Below are 23,825 nucleotides of genomic sequence, written 5' to 3'. Positions count from 1 at the left end.
ATGAAGCTTTTGAGTTATGGGCATTTTTTTAATGGAATACTGTAGAGAATGATATTCAGGCTTTTTTCTTTTATTGCATCTTACTTATTGCAAACTTTGAGAAATCACTAAAATATGAAGTGTGAAAAAGAGAAAAGAACTGTAAAATTTTCTAGGGGGAAATCTAATCAGAACTGAGGAAGAAAAGTAGTCTGCTTTCAGCAGAGTTCGCTTGCCAACCTTCCAAAAGAACAGCCAAGAAGCTTGGACATTGCTATGGGCATTAGACTTCTGCACTGAAGCAAAAACTTTGGAGAACACTATCTGTCTACTTGTATCTCTTTATTTATGTCTCTCTGACACACTGCCAGATTGCATGAAGAGCTGTGATATTCTTGTTGAAGCCATGACAGAAACTGATCATTGATCTGGCTTTACATGGGCACATACACAGACTAAATTCTAATCCAGAAAACTTGGGTGACACAAACAGGACTGCTACTAACAGTGAAGTCTAGGGACTTTAATTCTTTTAAAAAGATAGATAGCTAGACCTTTATTCTAAATGCTTCTGCTTTTTAGAGGTACAATCAAATTCTATGAACTATTTTAATTAAACTATTTTAGACTTCTTTGAACTAGAAAATAAAGTTTTTTTCAATCAACACATTTGTTAAAAAAAAGAAGTACATCAATACAATGGTAAGTATCTCCCGGTGCAGATGGAATAAACAGGAGGTCTTCCACTACCTTTAGTTTTCCCTATCCCACTGAAAATGACGCACTGATTCTACAATGCAGGTTTCAAATTCCTTGAATGTGCATGGATTTATAAATTTCCAAGATTTAGAAAGCATTCTTCATGCAAACGATGAGCATGTTCTGAGCTTTGATTTTGCAGCTAGATCAGTCTTAAGATGGAAAATCTTGTTCAGAGGACAGCAGACAGGTACGTGGCCTTTCACATGCCGCTTTTTGATCACTCTTCTATAGAAGGCTCTCGGGGGAGCCATTTATGAGGAAACAATGTTTGCACTCTGTCTTCTCCTTTAGAAAAGAAAAGGTTGATTCAAGAGAAACCAATGGTAACACACAGACGATATCTCTGGAAACTCATTCCATAATACTCAGGTGCCTTTGTAAATGATAAAATACAAAAAGACTTCCCTGCCTCTGTTGCTAGAGACCTCATTCAGTGTCAAAGGACCTCATGCCGTAGAAGCTGATTACATATCCTTCCTAATTCTGAGAGGGTTTCATCTGTCATCAGAGGACTGAATAATTCTGTCCAGAAATATTACTTGGATGTATTTTCCCACATTTAAAGTGTGTACCCATACACATTTATCTTTCTTCAACCAACTGGTTAAACTTTTTCCACTCTTAGTAAGATGCTCCAAGAGAGCCTTACCATAGAAGGAAAAAGAGTAAACCACGTTATATCTATCTTTTACAGAAAAACAAGCTCTTCCATCATCAGAGACCAAGATGTTAAATTAAACAACCTTCAACACCTCACTCACTGAAAACTAATTATTTTTCCAGCATCTGCATATAAATTTAGAAGTCGGATTCCACACCAGGGACCTTACATACTTAGGCACATTCACGTTCAGAACTTTTCCCTCTGCAGTGACCAGTGTCCAAAGAGGCTTCTCTTTCTTTTTTGATTCCCTTAACAAAACAAAGAAAAATGGTTTAAAATTTGACATTCTGGTATTCTATTTCAGTAGCAAAAAAAAAAAAAGAAGAGGATGGTAAGAGGTAAGAATTATCTGGTATTTGCTATTAAAGCTACAATTTATTGCAGGAACAAAACAGGTTATATCAAATGTCTGATTGCACATTAAAAGCATCATTTAAATATGAGCAAATGCTTTGTAATATCACGTCTTGCATTGATAATAACTTCTTCTGAGCACGTCACAGTGCCCATTATTGAACAGTAATATATCAAATTTATCTGTATATCTTAAGAAATCAGTGGATTGCTTAAACATAGGAAATGGGACGTTTTTCTAGTTATAAATGGTCACACTAATCATGAGATATCATTACTGTTAACCGATTCAATGCGTGTGCAAGCAATTCTAAAGACATTACATGCAGATTGTTTAAAAAAATCTACTGCATTTTTTGTTGCATTCTTCCTTCAAATAATACAAAACATATTACTGATGGAGACTTCAGTCTTCACTAGCTATGTCCAACTATCAGCAATTAAACTATGACTTTCATTTGGTGCAAAAATAAGCTACCTTAAATTTTCTGCAAAGTTCATTAAGTCATGTGGCACTGATGTTTTCCTGTATAAATGTTTAAATCATGAGCAAGGAGAGGAAGAGTAAAGAATCTTAGAAAAAGAAAAATCTGCTGGCACCTAGGTAAAAAATGGCTATCTTCTCTTTAAAATATAGCAGTGTAATTCTTGCTTTGCATTAATCCACTCTTCAGCCTACTTCAGCTGGCATAGAAAAAAGTATTTCTCAAAAAGACAACAGCAATTCATTGCTTTTTGTGTTCCCAAACTATTTTCTTACTGTAAATTCAAAATTAAGAGAACACTACAGGTAAATCACTAATGAGGTAAATAAAGTATGTAAGGTTTAGACCGACTTTGGGGGGGAAAAAAAGGCATAAAAAAATATTTGGTCTATAAATATGATGGATTTGAAGAAGAAATAAAAACATTCAATTGGAGCTACTGGAATGACTACGTAAAAACAACTTCTATTTAAGAAAGATTCACAACTACCCCTGTGTTCAATAGTATTCCATAGTATAAATCAGAGGTTTAACGGGATTTGTGGGCTAGCATCTTCTATACCTGAATATCTACTTTTGACATTGAAGTGCAAAGTGAACTTCGTTCTAAAGATGCTGTTTTCAGAAATACTTCAGGAAATTATATCCTACCACCTTTTAGCTACTAATAATCTGTTTCTAGATGAAATATGTCTGCTCATGTGAACTATTTCAAGGCAAATCCAGTTATGTCACAAGCATTAGAATTCAAGATAAGTTCTTTAACTTTGTGCTGAGATGAAAGGCCTTGTTCTGGCAATGAGCAGCTAAAGGAGATCCTGGGCACCCTTCAGCTGCAACTGATTTTACACTTTTCTGAAGTTTCTTTGGATGAAACTACAGGTACTCAATCCTTTGGCAACCACCAAAGCTGCTCAATTTATTATCAGCTGTGCAACTTTAACATAGCTAGCAAATTTGATGTGTGCTAACATGTTGTAGATGGGCTTAAATTTAGCACTGGTGTGATTGAGGTCATGACCATTTCATACAAAACCCTCATCCTTTTATACTGAGCAACTTACATTAAAGTTATATTTCCACTCTTGTCCACCAGCAAGATTTGAAATCGTCAGGGAAACTTTTCTGTTCTCACCTTTCTCATGCTACCTCAAAACCAATATAAAATGAACCATGAAAGGAATTTTAACTCCTTCAAATAACTTGGAAATTCAGAATCAAATTCAGAAATTAATTATTCTATCTTTATTGTAACACTATTTAAAATCTCCTTGAATATATTTAGAGGGAAGCATTTGGAAGAAATTTGCTTTTGACTAGAGCAGGGCATCCCCAAACACAGCAAAATTCTAACTAGCTAGAATCTGGGTTTCACAGTAGTTCTTCGGAGAAAGTGCTAGACCTTGAAGTAATAATAGCAACAAGTTATGCAGATTTCCAGACTTCTGGGAGAGTTCCCTGGGACTGACTTTTTCAATACTTAGGCTTCATAAACCTTTTAAAAAGCATGCCTTTAAAAAGAACAGCTAGAAAAATCTCTGGCACAAATGCTGTTATATAAGCAAAAAATAAAGAAGGAAAAAAAAGACATTGCTTACAATGTTTGTGGAACTGATAAGCCAGCAGCAATAAAAAAACCTGATTTTTGTCATATCTGCATTAATTTTCCATGTTCAGCAAAACCAGTGACAACTTTAGGAAGTTTGAAGGGCTTTTCAGGGGCCACACATCTTCGATTCCAAATAGCATAGATAGCATGAAGAATCTCATTACTTGGGATAAACATCTTTGATAAAGCACATGAAAAGATTCCTAAGTCACATAGAAAAGGTGTCTGAAATGTCACTTGTAGTGTGGACTGTAGGGCATCTGTACAATGCAATCTGCACCCTGGATAAATCCTTTCAGCAACAATATGAAATATCAAACTACACAAAACACATTAGTTAGCGGACACAAAAGTGAAATTTCTAGAGTCCATAAAATGGAGTTGAAAAGTGAAATTCCATTTAAAAACTCCATTTGAGGGAAAAAAAATACCATTCATTTTAGAAAATGAAAACAAACAAAATGAAGAGTCTGAATATTTCACTTATATTTTATAAGCATATTTGCACAGGCAACAGGGATTTAAGCTGCCAGTTCTCAGTAACACTTAATGTGAGGCAGTCACCTTCCTCTTCTCTGTATCTTTGAAAATTTCCCTTTTTTCAACTCATAGAATATAATAAAATAAAACTCTACCTTACATTCTCTTTAGCTCTTCGTTTCTCTTCAATGTATCTGTGAGTTTCTAATCTAGATTCTGGAGTGTATGACGTAGGCTCCTCCCAAAATCTTTTGTCTTCATCATCTTCAGTTGTTCTCCATGATTCTTGTTCTTCACCTCCTTCTGCCTGATGTTTTTCTTTCTCCTGTATGGAGTCTGGACTACACAAGATCATGTGGAATATTACCACAGAATCATAGAATCATAGAATGGTTAGGGTTAGAAAGGACCTTAAGATCATCGAGTTCCACCCCCTTTGCCATGGGCAAGGACACCAATGAAACAAAGGAAGAGTAACAGTACTTGCTAATGAATTCTTGTAATAATAAATTTTTTTAACCCAATACTAATAGTTGTATGATTCCTACAAAGAACAATATCTTATATATCTGGATAGATATCTCTATGCTTCTTTCATCAACCAACAAAATGTATTTCAACATGTTTTTCATTGACTTAACTGAGCAGTGGTACTATGGTTATGCCTAACTCTCTGAAAACACTGATAGATCAATGTGTTTAATTACAGGACCAGAACTTTCAGATACCCTTACAGCTTACAAGTGAAAGAAACCTTCAGTCTGTGTGATGTTTAAACATTCCCAATATCAGGAAGCAGCAGATTAGAAATTTATAGGGTAGCAATATTTTACTTGGGCATCTCCTCAAATGCAACCTTAGAACCTGAATCATTTTTCTCCCTAGCCCTAAGCCTCTGTAATATTCAGAAATTCTCTGCCAATATAGAGAGAAAACTAGATTTATGATACAGTTGTGATATATGAGGACAAAGTTCCATAGCCAGCTCCATGGAATTTAGTCTTTATTGGATAAAAAATAAGATGGATGGCAACTGCAGTGGGATCTGAGCCCAGACAAAAATCCTTCTGCTGTCTAGGTAATCTCAGATATATTAGGTGGAAGAATAGAGAAATGAACATTCTATACCCTTTTACATCTCAAAAGATCTGCAATATTCCATTTCAGTCTTCATATCTAATAACTGTATAGCAAAGGAAATTACAGGTGAACAGCTGTTTTCTCTGGAACCCCTACATTTCCTTAAACAACAGTTTCCATCTGTACTCCTGAAAGAAGCCATCAATTACACTATTTTGGCACCCAGTTTGGAGTTTTGGTACCAAAATTCTATTGTACTGTCTGCAGGTCAGTAATTAATCATGCTTGTAATTAATTATATTTTTCATTAGAGGTAACATGCATGAGGAAAATTAATGCCGCTAGAATCAACAATAATGACAAACAAAAATACTGAAGTGGAATTATATAAACTATTCAATGAGGAAAAAGCAAATTCTTAATAAAGAAAGAATGGCATTTACCTGTCAAATCCAAGCTTAGATTCCATTTGTTTTTGTTTCTTGTCCTTTCTTTCTTGCATCCTTCTTTGAGCCTCTTCCTTTTCTCTAGCCCTTTTGAGAAGATAAGCTTGTTCCTGTTCTCTGATTTTCTGTTTCACTTCTGGATAGTTTTGAAGTGCTTGAATCCTCTCTGAACGTTCTATTTGTTTACTATCCAAACACTTCCCAAAGGGGAAAAATATAGATATATGAGAAATTTTAAACATATTTAAATCAATAAATCCATTACACTGTAGGTTAATTTCGATAATTACTTTCTGTATAAACTAAAAATATGCATTTCCATAGCACTATGTAAGTTATACTGTATTAGAAATAATTAACAATAACTTGCTATTCATATCTGAAAATGGGTTTGTGTGTCTGAGAGATGATTTTTGCATTCTCCAGGAATGTCTATTGGTCTTATCAGACTATATAGTAGAGGGGGTCCATATAGCTATTTCTGATATTCATCCAACCTTGGTTCAGCTCATGAAGTTATTACAACATTATTTCTTTTGATGTGTTAGTTTATTGCCAACTAAGTGAGCTGAATTTACTCTTGCTTAACTTACTGAGTTAAGCAAGCGTCTTGAGCTTTTCCAATGACATTGTGGGACTGCCTGTTTCAATGACAGGAAATCATTACATCAGTGCAGGCATTGCAAAAAAACCTCAATATACCGATTTATTATCACATTATTTACTGTAGTCACATATTCCTCATAACAGAATTTAATTTCCTGTGACAGTAAGAAAATGCTACCAGCTTTCCTGTCACAGGCATTTATTTTTAGTATGTTAAGTCAACAATCTCATTATTTATTTGAATATACATTTAATTTTTAAAATCTTACTTTTAATTGATGCAGAGTTGCCACTACAAATTGTCTGTAACCTTCAAATTCAGTACAAGGGTTACCCACTAGAAACAGTTCATTCAGATGTATATTATGTTTTAGGGCTTCAATACTGGAGAGTTCACCAATGAAATTTGCTGTCAGGTCGAGTTTCTTCAGTTCTTCACAACCTGTTTGAAATAAACTTAATTCAATTTGAACATAAAATAAACATACATGACATATACACACATCAAACACACACAGGCGCAAACACTTGGCTATAAAACTGTCTGCACTTGTTGCCTTACTACTAATTTCATCCAATCAGACTATGTCTTTTCCAAGCCACTAGTGAAAGAGTGACTCACAGCTTAAGTTTATAAGGTCACAGTATTTGTAGAAAACAGAAAATTCTAAAGAAGATACAAAATAGCAAAGCTTATTATTGGCTATATCACTATCAAAATGTTGTGGTCAATGCTAGTATACTAGATGAGCTATTGTTTCAGCTATCATTGTGAATCATTGCTTAAATTGCAAATACTGGTAATCATAGAATCATAGAATGGTTTGGGTTGGAAAGGACCTTAAGATCATCCAGGTCCAACCCCCCTGCCATTGGCAGGTACACCTCACACTAAACCATGTCACCCAAGGCTCTGTCCAACCTGGCCTTGAACACCGCCAGGGATGGAGCATTTAACACGTCTTTGGGCAGCCTCACCAGGCTCACAGTAAAGAACTTCCTCCTTATATCTAACCTGAACTTCTCCTGTTTAAGTTTAAACCCATTACCCCTTGTCCTATCACTACAGTCCCTAATGAAGAGTCCCTCCCCAGCATCCTTATAGGCCCCCTTCAGACACTGGAAGGCTTCTATGAGGTCTCCACGCAGCTTCAATTCTCCAGGCTGAACAGCCCCAACTTTCTCAGCCTGATGATCGGCTCCAGCCCCAGTCATCATTGTAGGCCTCTTTCAGACTTGCTCCAACAGCTCCATGTCCTTTTTATATTGTTAACCAAAACAATTCGTTATAAACAGAAACTCTTAATTAGCCAACAAAATCCTCTGGGAAATCCAGATCCAAAAATTATCAGCCTCTCCTTTTATCATAATTTGTCCCTGAAGCATCAGCTTGACTCTAAGAGTAAAAAAGTTTACCTAACAGGGAGCTCAGCCTTAATGCTCATCATTGTGATCACTTGTGCTCCTTTGCAGGTCTATTTGGAAAGCATTTTCTGCACATTGGCACTGAAAGAAAATAAGCAACTCCAAAGGATTTATTAGGGGTTTTAAATAACCCAAATGTTTGGAAGGCTCACTCCTAAAGGTTCTGACTTGTCAGGAAATGACAAATCACAGTAATAAATGCTGCAGCTGGATAAAGGAACTTAAAATTTACTGGTATGAGAACAGGTGCAAGTTTCTCAACATATTGCCAAATATGTAACGTACTACCTGTTTCTTCAGCTTTTACAGACTTTCGTTTAGCCTGTTTGCTTATCTTTCATTTAAGTCATCCTCTTGATTCAGCGTGTAGACTTAAAAAGTACCAAACTAAAAACCCCAAAATAAACTAAACAAAAAAATAAACCAAAACCCCAGCTTTTTTTTATTATTGGTGACTTGTCAAGGTGGACATTGTAAAGATTTAGCAACTGACCTAATCAAAATCAAGAAAGAGGAAGCAAGGAAGTCAAAAATTAGTCAAGTAATATGGAATGCGTTTATGGGCAGCTCTAAGACCTAGATTTTGAACTTGGAAAATGCTAGACTTTTGCACATGCAATGCTAGTAACAGATAAACCAGCGAGAACTTCATGTAATGACAAAGAATCATTTGAACAGCTCTTTAAAAAATACCCCAGACTGTCAATGCAAACGGTACACAGAGTAGAACCTTCTTGTGTGTAACACTTGATTGCTGAAATGAACTGGACTGCTGAAACATGACACAAGAGAGACTTTATATAGCCTGCATAGCATTAAATAAATAAATAAATAAACAGCATTGCTCCAGTTAACCTGAATAACAAGTTCTTATCTCTACAGTAGAGAAATACCAATTTCAAAACAAATTTGGATTTCCATTTTGTAAAGCATTAAAGAATAGAGCTATCATAGCTGGCAACACTGGTGACAGTGTATGCAAAACATAAGTTAAAATATGCTTAAGAAAATTCAATGTCATAGCTTCAGCAGTGAGACCCACTTGCTACAAAGAAGCCTTTGTGGAAAAGCTGCACACAAAACAGCTCTTCTGAGTCAACAAAGTACCTTTTACTGGTGGACATACCCTCTTATACACTCCCTTAAACACTCTTTTACACTAAATCACAGCTCAAGTGTTTCAACATGAAATGGCAAAATGGTTTGTTTAAAAGCTGACCTTCCAGATTTTCAATTCTTTCTATGTTGTTCAAAGCTACATTTAAGTATTCCAGCTTCTTCAGCTTGCCCACATTTTCTGTAACAAAACAGATCTGTTATTTCAGTTTTATTCACTGGAAACGGTATTATGATTTTACTAGCTCACTTCAATGAAACAATAAAGCAGAAAAATAGGAAGGACAAATCAGAATAGGTATCAGATTATTGAGCATTCATATTTTAGTATTAATAAAAAGACAAAACAAAAAAAGTTTCCTGAAACACCATCTAAAATTAAACAGTAAAATAAATAAGGTTTTTAACCAATTTTTTAGCACAAATTATAAAGCACATTTATAATGCAAGAGAAACAGTCAAAAAGCACAGTAAAACATTCTATCTATCTGTCATGAAACTCAGAAAGGATCAGGACATACTTAATCAAGCTTTATAAAATTAGAGTTTACACTCACTTATATAGAAAAGATTGGCTTTGGTAGTACAGATTTAATTTTTAAAGGTCTTTTATCTACAAGGTTAATACAAGACATTTAATCCCTCTGAAAATTTTGCAAATAAGGATTTTTATGGCTTCAGTATGAACAAAACAAAGCCACAAACACCCCTAGTCTGGAATCTAACCTGGATTATTTTCACCATGGACTACTGAAATTATCAGGTTGTGGAGAATTATATCAGAATGGCTAACATTTCCTCTTTTGAATATAGAAAGGGAATAGGATCTTCATCCCTCCCCAGAATGCCTGAAAAATGCCAGTACTGCTTGGGATACATGACATACAGGTCAGAGACATAAATCTGGGACAAGATACACTATAACTTGTGCTACAGTTCACCAATTTCTCCTCAGTCACCAGATGATTTCGAAGATCTGGCTGGAAAACCTTTCCAATGAAGTCATAAAGTTTACCTCAAACTCTCATTCACAAGCCACATTAACTGCTGTACAAACTGACCCTGCTCAAAGAAAGAAGGTTCAAGCAGAGGGAGCTTCATCTGATCAACACAGATCATCTCAGCAGCTGATTTAATTGCCTAGGCTCTTCTATAATCAATAAGGAGAAATAGGCTCTTCAAGGTGCAATTTGTCTTATCTTGAATTGTCTGTCTAGAACCAGCAAACCAAATCATGCTTCAAAATACTCCTTTACTTCATCATGGATTACAAAGACAGGCTACAGTAACTATCTAAGACAGAGATGTCTAAAAGTCTGGTGACATGAATCCTACCACTTAGTTTGCTAAAACCTTGGAGAGATATTTTCTTCAGAATTCACAAACAGCTGTTGAAGTTAATTTCTCAGCAAGACTTGTGCTGCTTAGGTTGGCTGCTCATTTTTCTTCCAGCATTTCTGTAACAGCAATGCCCATACACATGAAGATGTGAGAGAAACCAGTGTTGAAGCCGATGGTATCCTGAGGGTTTTCTTCCATTTATAGAACAGAACCAAGACTCATCCATACAGCAGATGCCTTACAACTTGCTGTCTAATACTAGTAGGCAAGTCTGATCTTAAGGGCTGCATAAAGGTTTACTTTAAGAAGAGAAAAGACACATCTCAATAGACTCAACATAAACCTTTGACTATGATATCTTAAAGTGGGTTTGAAACTGCTGTGTGCTTCAAATGGACATCCTGGACCAGATGAAAGGAAATAAAATCTTGTAGGAGACCCCAAAGAACTTTTCTGTAGTTACTCACTCTACACTCCCTTAAAGTATAGCACAACAGATATTTTTTTGCTATTTCAAAACTATGCATGTAAAAACCATTTAGGAAGAAACATACCTAGAAAACACTCACCAATTTTTGGAATTAGATTATTCTGAAGATAGAGAATTTTTAAATCTCGACACCACTTGTCAAGATACTCTAGTTTTTCTATTTCCTGCTGATGTAAAGAGATTTCTTCCAGTGAAAATATTTCACAGTCGTTATGCTCTGCACGTCTTCTAACAAGATCTTCAGTGACTGAAAGAAACATTAGATGTCATATTTCCCTTTAGTCATTTTCTGCCATCTGACTTATGAGCAACTTCTAAAATCATTAATATTTTTTGTTCCACCACACCAAATAGATATCTGGTAGGAACACCAACAAAAATAAAATCTGCTAGAAAAGACACCAAGTACCAAGTGACTTCAGACCAGTCTGCCACAGTAAACATCATTTGTGAAACACACTCACGTCATCTGTAACATTTAGAAAGATCCATATGAAAACTGCTAATGCAAGTGTGATAACAACCCTTGCAGAAATTAATCCAGCATCCACTATTTTCAGCATAGCTTGGGCTGCAGATTGATTCACCTTGACAAAGCAATGGAGTGTTTTATGTTCTTTTATTTCCTGATGCCAGATGTTCACATCACAGATCAGGGCAGGGGGGGGAGTAAACTAGCTACAGCTTGTTATCATATTCTTCCACCAGCACAGTGTGCACAGAAATAAGCAGGATACGTGTTGAAAGAGGGCAGATATTTTTTACCTTTTTTATGTTTGAAGCAAAGTCATAACCAATTCATGCTTATAAATGTTTATGCTACAATGAAATTTAATACTGGGTATTTCTTAGGGACTACAAGTTGAATAGCAGCCAGCATAGAGTTTCAGGAGCCAAAAAAACACCAGAGACCTGGGTTCAGAATTATCACATAGTAAAATTTAGTGCCATGCAATCTTTCAAACAGTGAAAAGGCTCTGTATGATGAAGGTAAAGAAATTCTATGACAAACAGTGCTACTCTTGAGCTGGATGTTATTACTTCATCTCCAGTCTATGACACAAAAAACAAGTGCTAGCATTTTCCTCACCTTGACAAGCAGTGACCTACAGTGAAGTACTGATTAAAAAACTAGGGGTTTATCAAGTTGGCATAGGTATTTTCATGATTGTTAATACTGAAAAAAAGGCTAACAAGCCTTTCAAAAGGACTCTGAAGTAAGTAAAAAGAAAAAATATAGAGATCTGTGAAAACAAACTGTTCCTACCATGAGTTAATTAAAAGTATTCTTCCATTGCTGTGAACTCATGCAGTTTTATTAGTGGTCCTGGAATGGTTGCACATATTCACACAGACTAGTTTGTTACAAGCTAGGTAAACTATGTACCAAACTAAATCCAAACTCACACATGTCAATGCACCTCCTGTATTTAGAGCCTTTGGGAAAGGGGTGAAACTGGTTTTGTATATATTACATTATTTACAGATGATCAGAGTTAAAATTCCCTTCTGTTCAACAGTTACCTCTATCTCTATGATACGATTTAGAGAATTGTATAATGGTGATATTGATATAAGAGGGGATCTTGTCTGTACATAAGGCATACTGGGAAAGGTGTCTTTTTCTTTTTTAATCATGTTGGGCAGGTTTGCTGCATCTGAACAACTGCTTTCCCTTAACAGCCCATTAATTAAACCTGATTCAATTAATGGAGAGACAATGAATGGCAATACTGTGACTAAATATTTTAGTCTTCACAGAAAATATTGAAACACTGGTATTAGTACTGAGCTACTTGGTAAATCTCCTAGAAATAAAAAAATAAGTAAAAAATAGACTAAAAAGCCTGCTTATTAACATGTTTGGTGGCTGATTTTTCAGTGCCAGTATTTCCAGTGCAAACAGTGGTTTTGAGCAAGAAAACAATATCCTCCAATCTGCATACATACACATTGGAGACATCATGCTCTGTACCCTTTATACAAAAAGAAGTCATACAAACTATTGCTGACAGTTTTATTACAGCCAGATTTCCCTTTGCCGATGAAAAGAAAATGGAAGTGATTGTTACAGTGATTATGCAAAAAACCGTCCACTTTCATTACCAGATAGTTTGCAAAGCAGAAACAATCATTCACAATAGAAGCTACAATAGAGCGTTAGAGACCTATTTTGAGGACCTGCTGTAGGAAACTGAGTGAATATTTGTCATTTTCTATACTATCTGGTTCATTTAAGAGGAACAAGGGAAACAAAGTTGCAAGAGAAAACAACAAATTTTAAATAAAAGCTTTTCCAAGACGTTGACAAAACACATAGTAACATTTCTTCCCGTTGAGAAGTTCATTAACCAGCTTATGTGTGCAGTAACAAGAGCATGGACCAGTGATAGGAGAGATCACAGCTACTCCCATGCTCCCATGAACACAGGAGGCAATGAGGGATGGCATCAATCAACTGGAGAGAACCGATCTTGAAGCTCTAACAGCTGGACTTCCAAAAAGTATTGTTTTACTCAAAAAGGAGCAGATACAAGAAAAGCATTCAATAAATGGAAACAATAAACAGGTAGACAGCTGCAGGTGTATCAAGAAACAGCAGGGGAACCTGCATTTCAGAGAAGTATGCACTTTTAAGGCTCAGATTCATGCCGTGCTGTTGTGGAGATGAAGCCGTTCACCTTCAGGCACTGCCTGCTCCATCTGCCAGCTTCATGCAGAGAGAAGGAGTTCCTTTCCAAAGCACTATTTTACCCAGCAAGGGACTGGCTGTCCAATGACCATATACAATCTAAATAGATTACAGGGAAAATAGCAGAGGAATGGAATTCCTCAATGGCTTTTTTCTCCTGAGTGATATGCATGAGCACTCAGTCTTTTAGGTCATACTGCTTTAGCTCTAAAAGATTATGGATTCATAAGTAACGGTGTGGTGTATTTTAACACTACAGGGGTTTTTCATCTGCCTGCATTGGGTACTTTTACCTAAATAAAATAATCTGGGATTAGAAACGTGTAACTGCAAGGACAGGACAGCAGTGCCCAGGCATCAGCCACCCTGTGAAGCATGTCCCCACACACAGAGGTCTCCGCACTTAGGCCACCTCACTGCTGGGCTGTTTCAGAGGCAAGAGCACGCCTGGGCTGTGCTTGGTGAAATAAAACGGGTCGTTGTTACCAGGGAGAAGGGAAAACGTAAGGAAGGAAGGTGAGGAGAGCAAGAGAGGCCGTGGGAGAGAAGGGCTGCCGGGGGGGTATGGGGCTGTCAGGGAAGGAGGCAAGCGTGGGGTTAGGGAGCACGGCGGGTAGGGAGTGGGGCACGTCCTGGACAGGAGGGAAGGTCCCGTGAGGGGAGGAAAGCAGCTCCCGGCGACACTCACTCCGCACCATGGCCGCTCCTCTCAGCTCCCCGCCGCCGCCATTACAGGACGCCGCTTCGCTGCCATGGCGACGGGGCCGGGCGGGAGGCGCTGCTGTGGGGTCAGGCCCCGCCGCGGTGCGGCTCAGTCCGGTCTGTGCTTTGTGCCCGCTGAGGCACTGCTCCGCCTGCCCATGAGGTAAGACGGCTTTGCTATAGCGCTTTGACCGCTCCTGCCCCCGTGGGCACTCGTGTACGAAATGCCTCCTCCTCACTTCGCTGTTTATGACTCAGGGCCCAACTATGCAGCAAGTCAGAAAGCAGAACTTCGAAGCAGGCATTAGTCCTAAACCGGTGGTCTAGAGCCCATGGGGCAAAGCTAGATGCTGAAGTAGAATAATCACACTGGCTTCTTGTACTTAAAACTGCAGGCGTTTCAGGGTGAGGTTTATAATCCATGACCTTGATTTTACTGGGACTAATGACATAGTGACATTGTTGTGCTAAAACCCTTGGATGCTCCAAATCCAAGACTGTTGCTGTAATAAAGCTGTGCTGTCTTGTTCCAAACTTCCGCTGTCCTCAATTCAAAGACTAAGGGTTCTGCCTGATTGTCTCGTTGCGCTTGAGACACGCCGAGCTCATGATCCCTGACACAGTTGCAGAAACAACGTCCTTTTGAGCTTCATTTTTGCACATAGAAATTGAGATAAGCCCAGATGCAGGCTGCGTGGAGACCTCCTAGCAGCCTTCCAGTATCTGAAGGGGGCTATAGGGATGCTGGGGAGGGACTCTTCATTAGGGACTGTAGTGATAGGACAAGGGGTAAGGGGTTAAAACTTAAACAGGGTAAGTTTAGATTGGATCTAAGGAAGAAGTTCTTTCCTGTGAGGGTGGTGAGGCACTGGAATAGGTTGGCCAGGGAGGTTGTGAATGCTCCATCCCTGGTGGTGTTCAAGGCCAGGCTGGACAGAGCCTTGGGTGATATGGTTTAGTGTGAGGTGTCCCTGGCCATGGCAGGGGGGTTGGAACTGGATGATCTTCAGGTCCTTTCCACTCCTAACTATTCTATGATTCTCTGATTCTATGTTTTTAGTTTCAGCAGCATTTTGGATTTTACATAGTCAGAAGAATTTTCTGTGTAAAATGTGAAAGAATGGTAATTCGTAAACCCAGCACGCACACACTTGCTTTCAGCATGAAGGCCTATGTGCCTTAAAAAGTTTTATGCCTCAAAATGTTTCATTGAACAAACTATTTGAAGCTGCACAACATTAACACAATAGACATGCACAAAACTTGGTGTAATTTGCACTCATGGTGTTGTACAACTTCTCAGGAAAATTTTGCATTCATTTATTTTCAACCTAATCACAAATTTTATATTTGCATACATTGACCTTATTGTGTTCATAATTTTCATGTATGAATAATACTCCTCAGTCACATTATGACTAAGAGTTTTAAGCAGCACAAGCTCAAGTTCTTAGCATGAAGCAATGTACATTACAGAGGTAATGTAAAGAGCCACATCACAGTCAGGAGGATGGAGTGACCAGGAAGAGAAAGGGTACCATCTGGCATGCCCTCCCTGAAGGAATTCACTGCACAACTTTAATACGTTACAAGTTTATTTGTTAAATATGTAAAACAATGCAATATAAAATATATTTGTCATGACAAAAATAAGCTTTATAGCATTATTATTACAGTGCATCAGAAGTACTTTGAGTATGTGCTCACTCCATCAGTACATACTCATGTAAGGTGCTAAAGACCCAGCAAATTGATATCTGAGGATAAACCTTAGCTGTTAAATCGCTTCAGGTCAGAGTCTTGGCTGGTGGAAATTAACTGACTAATACACACTCAGAATATGAACCTGTGTCTATCTATTTCCTATTAAATAAATATTATTGGTTTTGTTGTTGTTATTATTAAGATGATTATTATTACTACTACTATTTCATTCTATGGTAGTAATAGTTACTTTGTAATAAAACAAGGCTTTCATGTTCACACCAAAGTACCAGTAAATCTTCTCCCAAAGAGTACATAACCTACAAGGCAGGACATAAACTCACGGATAACAAATTAATTGAAATATATGCAATTACTAATAATAATCTTCATTATTAACAACACCCTCAAACACAGGAAGAACTCAAACAGAAACAACTTTACTGCTATGCAAATACCAAAGATAAGGGGGAAAAAAGCAGCATGAGAAAACATAAAAATGAAATAATATAAAATGAAAAACGAAGTACCAGTTTTGCTCAGTGTATATTAAAAGGTACAAAGAATTTTACAAAACATTGCAGCTGATTCACAAAAAAATATATCAAGGAGTATATTCTGCAGAGCTGGACTAAATGGCCATACCTGTATTCTGTACCAGTGTGGTTTATTCCCTGTTATTTAAATTAAAAATATTAATCTTTGTATGGTTTGGCTTCTATGAGTTATGCCTTCAGGATAAATACAAAGCAGACTTGCTCACAGATTAGGAACATTACAAGCTTAGGGATGCCATAAATGTTATCATCATGCTTGCTACAACAGGAACATTCCTGCTATAAAGCACTATGTGATATATACTGAAGAATGACCCTGAAATTCAGCTGAACACAGCAAGTAATAAGAGAGTATAAGACAAAGTGTAATGACAAAAATAATAGTTACAAACAGTATGAGTTAACACACAGGGGGTTATAAATCTATATCTTGAAATTCTTTGTTGTTTTTATTTTTCTAAATAACATGCTATATTAAAGTGGAGTAAGAGTTTAATCACTGGGGACAGAAACATAAAATTCTAGTTGTTTCCTCTGTGGATGCGCCAGTTATCATTAATCAACAATGGGTTTGCTTTGCTGCAATTACATTTCACAATTATCCTAGGCATGGTACTCTGGTTAACACAAGCTGCAAATGCTAATTACCTCTGAAAGTCTGGATTTAAACATTTAGGTTAGAAGATGTTGTCTTTGATTTTTCACCAGACAGATCCTAGTTTCAACCTTTTCATCCAACATGACTGAACATGTTATTATGCCTCTTTTCAGACAGACAATACAAGGCTTGCTTTTATGTCCATTGGAATATATGGAAGGGAACTGCCAAAGCCAACCAGGGTGGTAACTGAATAAAACTTTGTTAATTCAATACTAATATATGGAGGACAATATCAATGGTTCACAAGCATCTTATTTTTAACCCTTGAACTCCAATTGCCAAATTGTCCCAGAATTTCCCTCTCTCAGGATAAGAACAATTCTAATTTAGAGTTTATATTTATCCATAGACAGATTATAACAATTCATTTTAGACCAAACTTTTGACAAGCTGAATCAGCATTTTCTTCACTAGCTTTCAGTGAACTAGTTTACAGTGAATTCAGGTTTTTCTACTTTTCAGCATAATCACTTTGATGACTGCAGAGTAATTGCAGTCTTAGAACTTTCAGTATGGCATTTAATTTTCCATCTTATTCTTCTAGGAGATTATTTATACACTAAAAATCTTTATAATCCTTTAGTTTTAAAAGTGCATTAAGTAATGGACCTGTTATAAGTAGCAATAAAATAAGTAATAAAATATGCATACATATTAAACAATGAAATACATTCTCAGTTGTCTCCATAAAGTAAATAAAGAAGCAGAATTATTTAATAGTAAGAAAATTATTCAAGAGCTTTAACTGCAAGTAAATATGAGGATAAGTATTATAACTACTATTTTAGTGACATAATAGGTCAGTTTTATGAAGAAGAACATTCTGTCATCACCATTTATTGAAACTATAAAACCTGCTCTTGTTACATCAAATGGTCTATCTTCACATAAAGTCAATTTAATGCACTGGGATAAAGTAAATTACTACACAATGTTGGTGATTTGGGTGAAATTTCTCTTTTTGAGCTCTTAATGTTGAGCTATTGATGCTATCTTCAAAACATAACCAGCATATATTCACTCTTTGAAAGAGAAATGTGCATTTTAACTTAATTTCAAGTCCTCTTTTTCCTTATGGCATGATTTGTTCAGATTTTTGATGCTAGAAAAACAGTTCTAACGTGCTTGAGCTTGGCTTAACGCACAGCTGGTCGGACAGTGGTATTTCTTCCACCAAAACCTTTCATTTGTGCACTTTTACTGCAGAGTTTTCAAACCTCTGCCATTATGCCTGCCATCCTGATTGTACCCCATGGGCACATCCAGCCCTTCCACAGGCAGCATTTCGTGTCTGATTTACCAGCTGGGGCTGTACTAGCATGGCTTTTAGCACAGCAGAGGACAAGTAGATTAGAAGCAGCACTAGTCATAGAATGATTTGGTAAGCAGTAGTATCCTCAGACATTATCATTTTGTTGTGCAGGAAGATGAAATCCTTGCTGTCCTAGCTAAACTGGCTTAGAGGGAGATATTTCAAGAAACAGATTATTAAAAGCTTGGAGTCACAAGATAGCAGGTTTTGGTTACCCACAAGTTCTATGTGCAATTTAGTCTGCTGTAGCAAAGATCCAAGCTGAAAATTAGAGCTCAGTGCTTCCAAAGTAAATACCTGCAGATCTCGTATTTTTGCACGTGAATCCAGGTAATTCAGATTAGTCATTGCTTCTCCATATTCTGATTCCTGGTTTTCTGAGGAGTGCTTTCCTTCTAATAATATATCTTTCTTCCTCTTTTTTTCTTTTCTTAACCCTCAGCATAAGGGCCAAAAGGCAGTGCACACACACAATATAATAAAGCTTCTGAAATATATTGCCATGGGTACTCAGCCACTATCCAAACCTATTATCATTGACAGTATGTCGTTACAAGGAATTAATACAGGAATTATGGGAAGACATTAATTTTTATAAAAAATATGGATTACAAAGCACTTTTTACCATCAATTTGTTATCAAAAGGCTTGTAGGAACCCCATGCCTGCAAAGGACTTCATTGACATAAGAGCAATTGTTTTGCATGACTGCTTCAAATAGCCGTTAAGAAATTAAGGCCTCACTCACACTTTGAGAAGAATAAAAGTAAAAACAAAGCTAAAATTAACTGTATTTTGAAGGAAGAACTCTAACAATTCTGTTATTTTTTTCCCACAGGAACATGTGTAATGATGGCCATAAGGAGGTGTTCAGTAGTTTGATGCTGAAGAGCTGAGGAAAATAAATTTGAGGAGGAGGAAAAATGAAAACTGTTAGTGAACTCGTTTCAAAATATACATAAGTAACTACTCTGCTTTTAGGTTTTTATGAAAAGCAAGACACAAGCATGTTTTGAAACGCTGGAGATCCTGTCTCTCAGTAACCTGTGCCAGTCTGTATTTAGTTTATTCCTGCTAGGCAACAAAACCCAAGTTCTCCATTCCATCCTACAGTACCTGCTTCAGTTAATATTGATACTGACTTTCAAAATTATAAACAGTTCCACTGACTTTAAGAAGTGCCATATCTTGGCAGACTGGATGAGTAGGATGTATATTTCATTGTAGGCTTTAGGAAGTCTGCAAAGGGACCAAATGCTGCTTATCATTTGTTGTGGTTTTGTTCTCAGGATGAAAGTCCTCCTTCCGAGGGCAGACTGTAAGGTTTCTGAGGTTGTGTCTGCAGCTCTGCAGATGCCCTTAAATCTCAGAAGCTGAACTGCACTCAGCAGCAAATTGAAGAACAAGGCTGTTTTATCCACACTCTAAGGAACGAAAACCTGGGCACAGCTCCATTTAGTTACCTCCTTTCATTTTTATCTTTTCAAAATAAAGAGATAAGGGAAATAACAGAGCCAGGATGGGGATAGCCAGCTCCAAGTACAAATAAATCAGCACTCTTATTTTAAAGGTTCTGAGTTGCACCAAGACTTAGAAATGCATGATAATCAAAAACTGGAGGAGAAAGGTGAGGCTTGGCTGACAAAAAATAGGGAAAAGAAGAATCTATAAGTGTTTTCTAGATATTCTGGGCTGTTACATGTTGATGCTACTTTACTCCTTCAGTGGAATGGTACCAAGTCAGATCAGTACAGCACCTGGCACTACTGTTCAGTTTAAACTTGGAAAAAGGAAGGCTTGCTTTGCCTGTTACTAAATAACGTTTCCTCTGGGCTGAAGCACAGCAGTTGTTTAACAGCTTACACTATTTAGCAACTGTTGTCAAACAATAAAAAATATTTCATCCAAACAAAATGAAAAAAAGACTTTTAGACAGCAAAGTGGAGTCATTCGCAGTGGAAACTGGCAAGTGTCCTGCAGCTAAACCTTCTGTTAATGAGAAGTCCAAGGAACCTTCCTGGCATGCTTGAACCTCATTTCATAGTAGCGGTCCCCCCAAAAAGTATGGAATTCTTTCTAAACTCAAACATATACTCACCAATTATTCTTTTCTTCCAATTATTTTCTGTGGGGAAAATTAAAAAAAGCATACATTTTTGATGTCCCAATTTAAACCACAGCTTGTTATAACAAGGATTTATGTAGGTCCTGGTTTGCCAAATTTAGTTAAGCTATAGACTACTTGTCTGAGCAGGTAACTTCTCACTTTTGATGAGCAGAAAAGAGGTATTCTTTGTACACCAGCAACTGAAAATCTCTCAGAGTGTATTTGTTTTCCTCTTGTGAAGAGCAGCTTTGTTTATGACTCAGGGCTAAACTATTCAGGAAGTCAGAAAACAGAACTTTCGAGCATGCATTTGCAACACTCTAGTCCTAACCTGTTGGCCTTGATTTTACTGGGACTAATGACATAGTGACAAAGTGTAACATACCACCCTTGAGTAACCAGGGTGTTTTAATAAGATCATGGATGCTCCAGATCCAAGACTGTCATTGTAAAAAGGCTCTCCAAGCTGGGCCCTCTTGTTTCTAACTTCCACTATCCTCAATTCAAAGGCTAAGAGGTCCGCCAGCTTGTCTTGTTGCCCTTGGGATACACTGAACTCCTGAACCCTGACACAGTTGCAGAAACAATGTCCTTTTTGAGCTTCACTTTCACCACATAAAAATTCAGATAAGCCCAAATATTTTTAGTTTCAGCAGCATTTTAGATTTTACACAGTCCAGAAGAATTTTCTGCTGCATAAAGAGTGAAAGAATGGTAATTCATAAATCCAGCACATACACACACATGTTTTCAGCATGGAGGCCTGGGTATGACCTTGCCCATAACATATAATGCAAACCATCTAAATATCTAAGTCTTTTTCTCCAGAAGGATTTAGAAACTACAGCTCTGTTCAAACCTTGGAAATAAACAGTCTGAAACAACAACAGCAGCACCTTTATTCAACTGATCAGACTGATTTACTGCTTCTCTCTAAGGCATTTATCAGACTACAGTATGTGCCAAAGGCAAAGCTCTGTCCTGAAGCTAACGGAAGACTGGGGTAGTGGGGCCAAGTCATATCAATTCTGTAGTCCCTGGAAAGTGGTGATGGGGCTGTCTTTGCATCTTTATGTTATGGCATATTAGGTTTACCTTCCTTTTCTGCTAAGAAATAGGTGTAATTTATTGCACATTATGAAAAGGCAGGTTTTCAAAATAAACAGAAAGTTTATATGTGTACAAATCAGTAATAGAAAAGCCATATGCTCCACCAGTAACTTCAGATGATGCCTCCTATCTTTTGACATGGAAACAACAGAATGATTCTCTCCTTCCTCTTCTTAATATAAGATTTCTAAATTCCTCTAGTCATCACATGACAGTGGAGCCACTTACCAAAACTTAGTTGTTTTGAAAGGTGTGTCAAAACTGAAGAACGACGACACAGCAGCATCTTTGGACAAAAGAACTGTGAAATTCAAATGCAAAATCCTTTCATTATAGAAGGCTACACCCCGTCCCCATATGCCGACATACTGCTCTTACTAGCATCAATAAGAGCTGTGGATATACATTCAAGGATAACTTTTGGTCCTCAGACATGACTTAGTAAAATATTTTGTGTTGAATAAAAAGAAAGTCTGTACTTACAAACTAAAATTATCAGGAGCAAAGTGGCAGACAGTCCTCCCAGAAAATATCTGAGAACATAACAATACCCATCAAGGTTAGAAAAAAACAAGGGATGTATATTGGGTTAATAGAGGTGAAGCCTGGGTGGGAGGAGGAGAGAAGGTTCTTGTTGATGAACCCTCTGAACTCTGGTAGATGGACTACAATGTAAGACTTTAAATTACGTAAGCTTTTGAGGATAATGTCCTAGAAGGAAAGACATCAGCATTCCCAGACTGAAATACCCATACTGGTCACCTAGAAAGACACACATAGATCCATTCTGATTCTTCTCAGCCTTTCAAAACCCCTGGTCCAAGCACACTTGACAAAGTAGTTTCCATGTCTGCGTACATATTTCTTATTTTTGTGCATATCTGTATAGCTGAGATTTTTTGCCTGCACCAACTATAATGTGAAAATACATTTTCATAATAAGATATATCTAACTTTGAAAATGTGGCCCCATAAATAAATGATTTATCATTTATCCAACAGTTGAAATGCAATAAGCATTCATATCAGGAACAAAAGAAATAGAAGTTACCTTGTACATATTGAAATGATTAAACACGTGATCAGTGCAACCATCTGAGACAGGACACTTTGCACTGTCCTGGATTCTAAAACAAAAGCCAGGAAAATGAACCTCATGAGTTTTCACGAAAGTAAATGTATGACAGGAGGTGTTTGCAAAGACCTTCAGCCTGTGAGGCCAGTCTCTTCGGTTTCTTTTTAAGAGAATTTGCCTAGAGCGATTCAAAGCAGAAACCTAATTTTCATGCTCTGGGTGTCTCTCAAGAGTCTTTTTCCCCCACAACCATAGAGACACTGAGCCCTGCACACTCTCAGAAAACAAGACTTCCTGAATAATTGCCTTTTTCAGTTGTTGTTCCCATGCCCTTTCCTCCATTTTCCTCTTCAGCCCCCTTTTCCATTTATCACTGAAAATAGGACAGGAAAAGATGTGGGCAGAGGGCGATAAACAGTAAATGCCAATTTGTTTTAATCAGTCATTTTAAATGTATGTTTCAGTAAATAAATTCTATTCTGCAAGGGGGGGGCATGTCAACATTTTTAATGCATTTATAGTTCACTCTAAAAATAAGACATATCAGAATAAGAAGGTAACACACCTGTGTTGCTCCAAGTCTCTTCATTTGCATTTATCATAAATGGAGAGCTAGATTTTGATACACAAGATGGTTTCTCAGGCTGAAGAAACTTGTCATCTTTGCTGAGAGAGACTCTGTTAGGTGCTGGAGCTTGTTTTTGTGCCACATGGTTGTCATAGCTGTTATATTCAGAAGAAACATTTGAATCACCTACAAAAAGTGTAAATATAACTGAGACAAAGAGCTTTGAGACTTGTGTTAATGAATTGGTTTGGGGAGGTTAATTATTTAAACACAGAGAGGTTTCCAAATTGTTAAGGGTTAGGAATTGGATGGTTCAGTGTATGCAGGTGAAAATATGGAGAGTAAAGACAAAACTGAATAAACCATCATATATGAATGACACCAGTATAAACATCACTGGTGATTACTTTGGATTCAAATTCAGTCTAAAAATGTTGTTTTGGTATCAAGGTCTTTGTGGACTCATACTCTTTCAATGCCAGGAGCTTAATTCACCACTG

At 37.1% G+C, this 23,825-nt stretch overlaps 1 protein-coding gene and 1 long non-coding RNA gene across 4 annotated transcripts in view; both read right to left on the bottom strand.

Moving 5' to 3' along the window:
* LOC130610138 (dynein axonemal assembly factor 11-like) overlaps positions 1 to 23,825 on the bottom strand; it is a 47,888-nt gene that overhangs the window by 17,753 nt on the left and 6,310 nt on the right. Inside the window, exons 1-7 of one of the 3 annotated variants that reach the window (XM_057429778.1) lie at positions 14,218 to 14,326; positions 10,917 to 11,084; positions 9,110 to 9,187; positions 6,735 to 6,907; positions 5,857 to 6,056; positions 4,489 to 4,674; positions 1,576 to 1,653 (exon numbers count right to left, since the gene is read on the bottom strand). In XM_057429778.1, coding sequence (XP_057285761.1) covers positions 1,576 to 1,653; positions 4,489 to 4,674; positions 5,857 to 6,056; positions 6,735 to 6,907; positions 9,110 to 9,187; positions 10,917 to 11,084; positions 14,218 to 14,227 — 893 coding nt within the window. In that variant the 5' untranslated portion in view covers positions 14,228 to 14,326. Of the gene's footprint in view, positions 1 to 1,575; positions 1,654 to 4,488; positions 4,675 to 5,856; positions 6,057 to 6,734; positions 6,908 to 9,109; positions 9,188 to 10,916; positions 11,085 to 13,518; positions 13,660 to 14,217; positions 14,327 to 23,825 lie in introns of those variants that run through there. The other 2 variants (XM_057429777.1, XM_057429779.1) reach the window with 2 other exon arrangements.
* On the bottom strand, positions 17,853 to 22,449 carry LOC130610139 (uncharacterized). The gene is made up of 3 exons (XR_008974966.1): positions 21,911 to 22,449; positions 20,564 to 20,590; positions 17,853 to 19,357 (listed from the first exon to the last, which is right to left on the bottom strand). It is a non-coding gene; the product is annotated as an uncharacterized LOC130610139 (long non-coding RNA).

This window comes from Pezoporus wallicus, unplaced genomic scaffold (genome assembly GCF_028554395.1).
Source record: "Pezoporus wallicus isolate ANWC-B61680 ecotype Strahan unplaced genomic scaffold, APGP_CSIRO_Pwel_v1 contig_7545, whole genome shotgun sequence".
NCBI lineage: Eukaryota > Metazoa > Chordata > Aves > Psittaciformes > Psittacidae > Pezoporus > Pezoporus wallicus.
Note: the sequence above shows the minus strand (reverse complement) of the source record. Positions and strands in the feature narration are given on the sequence as shown.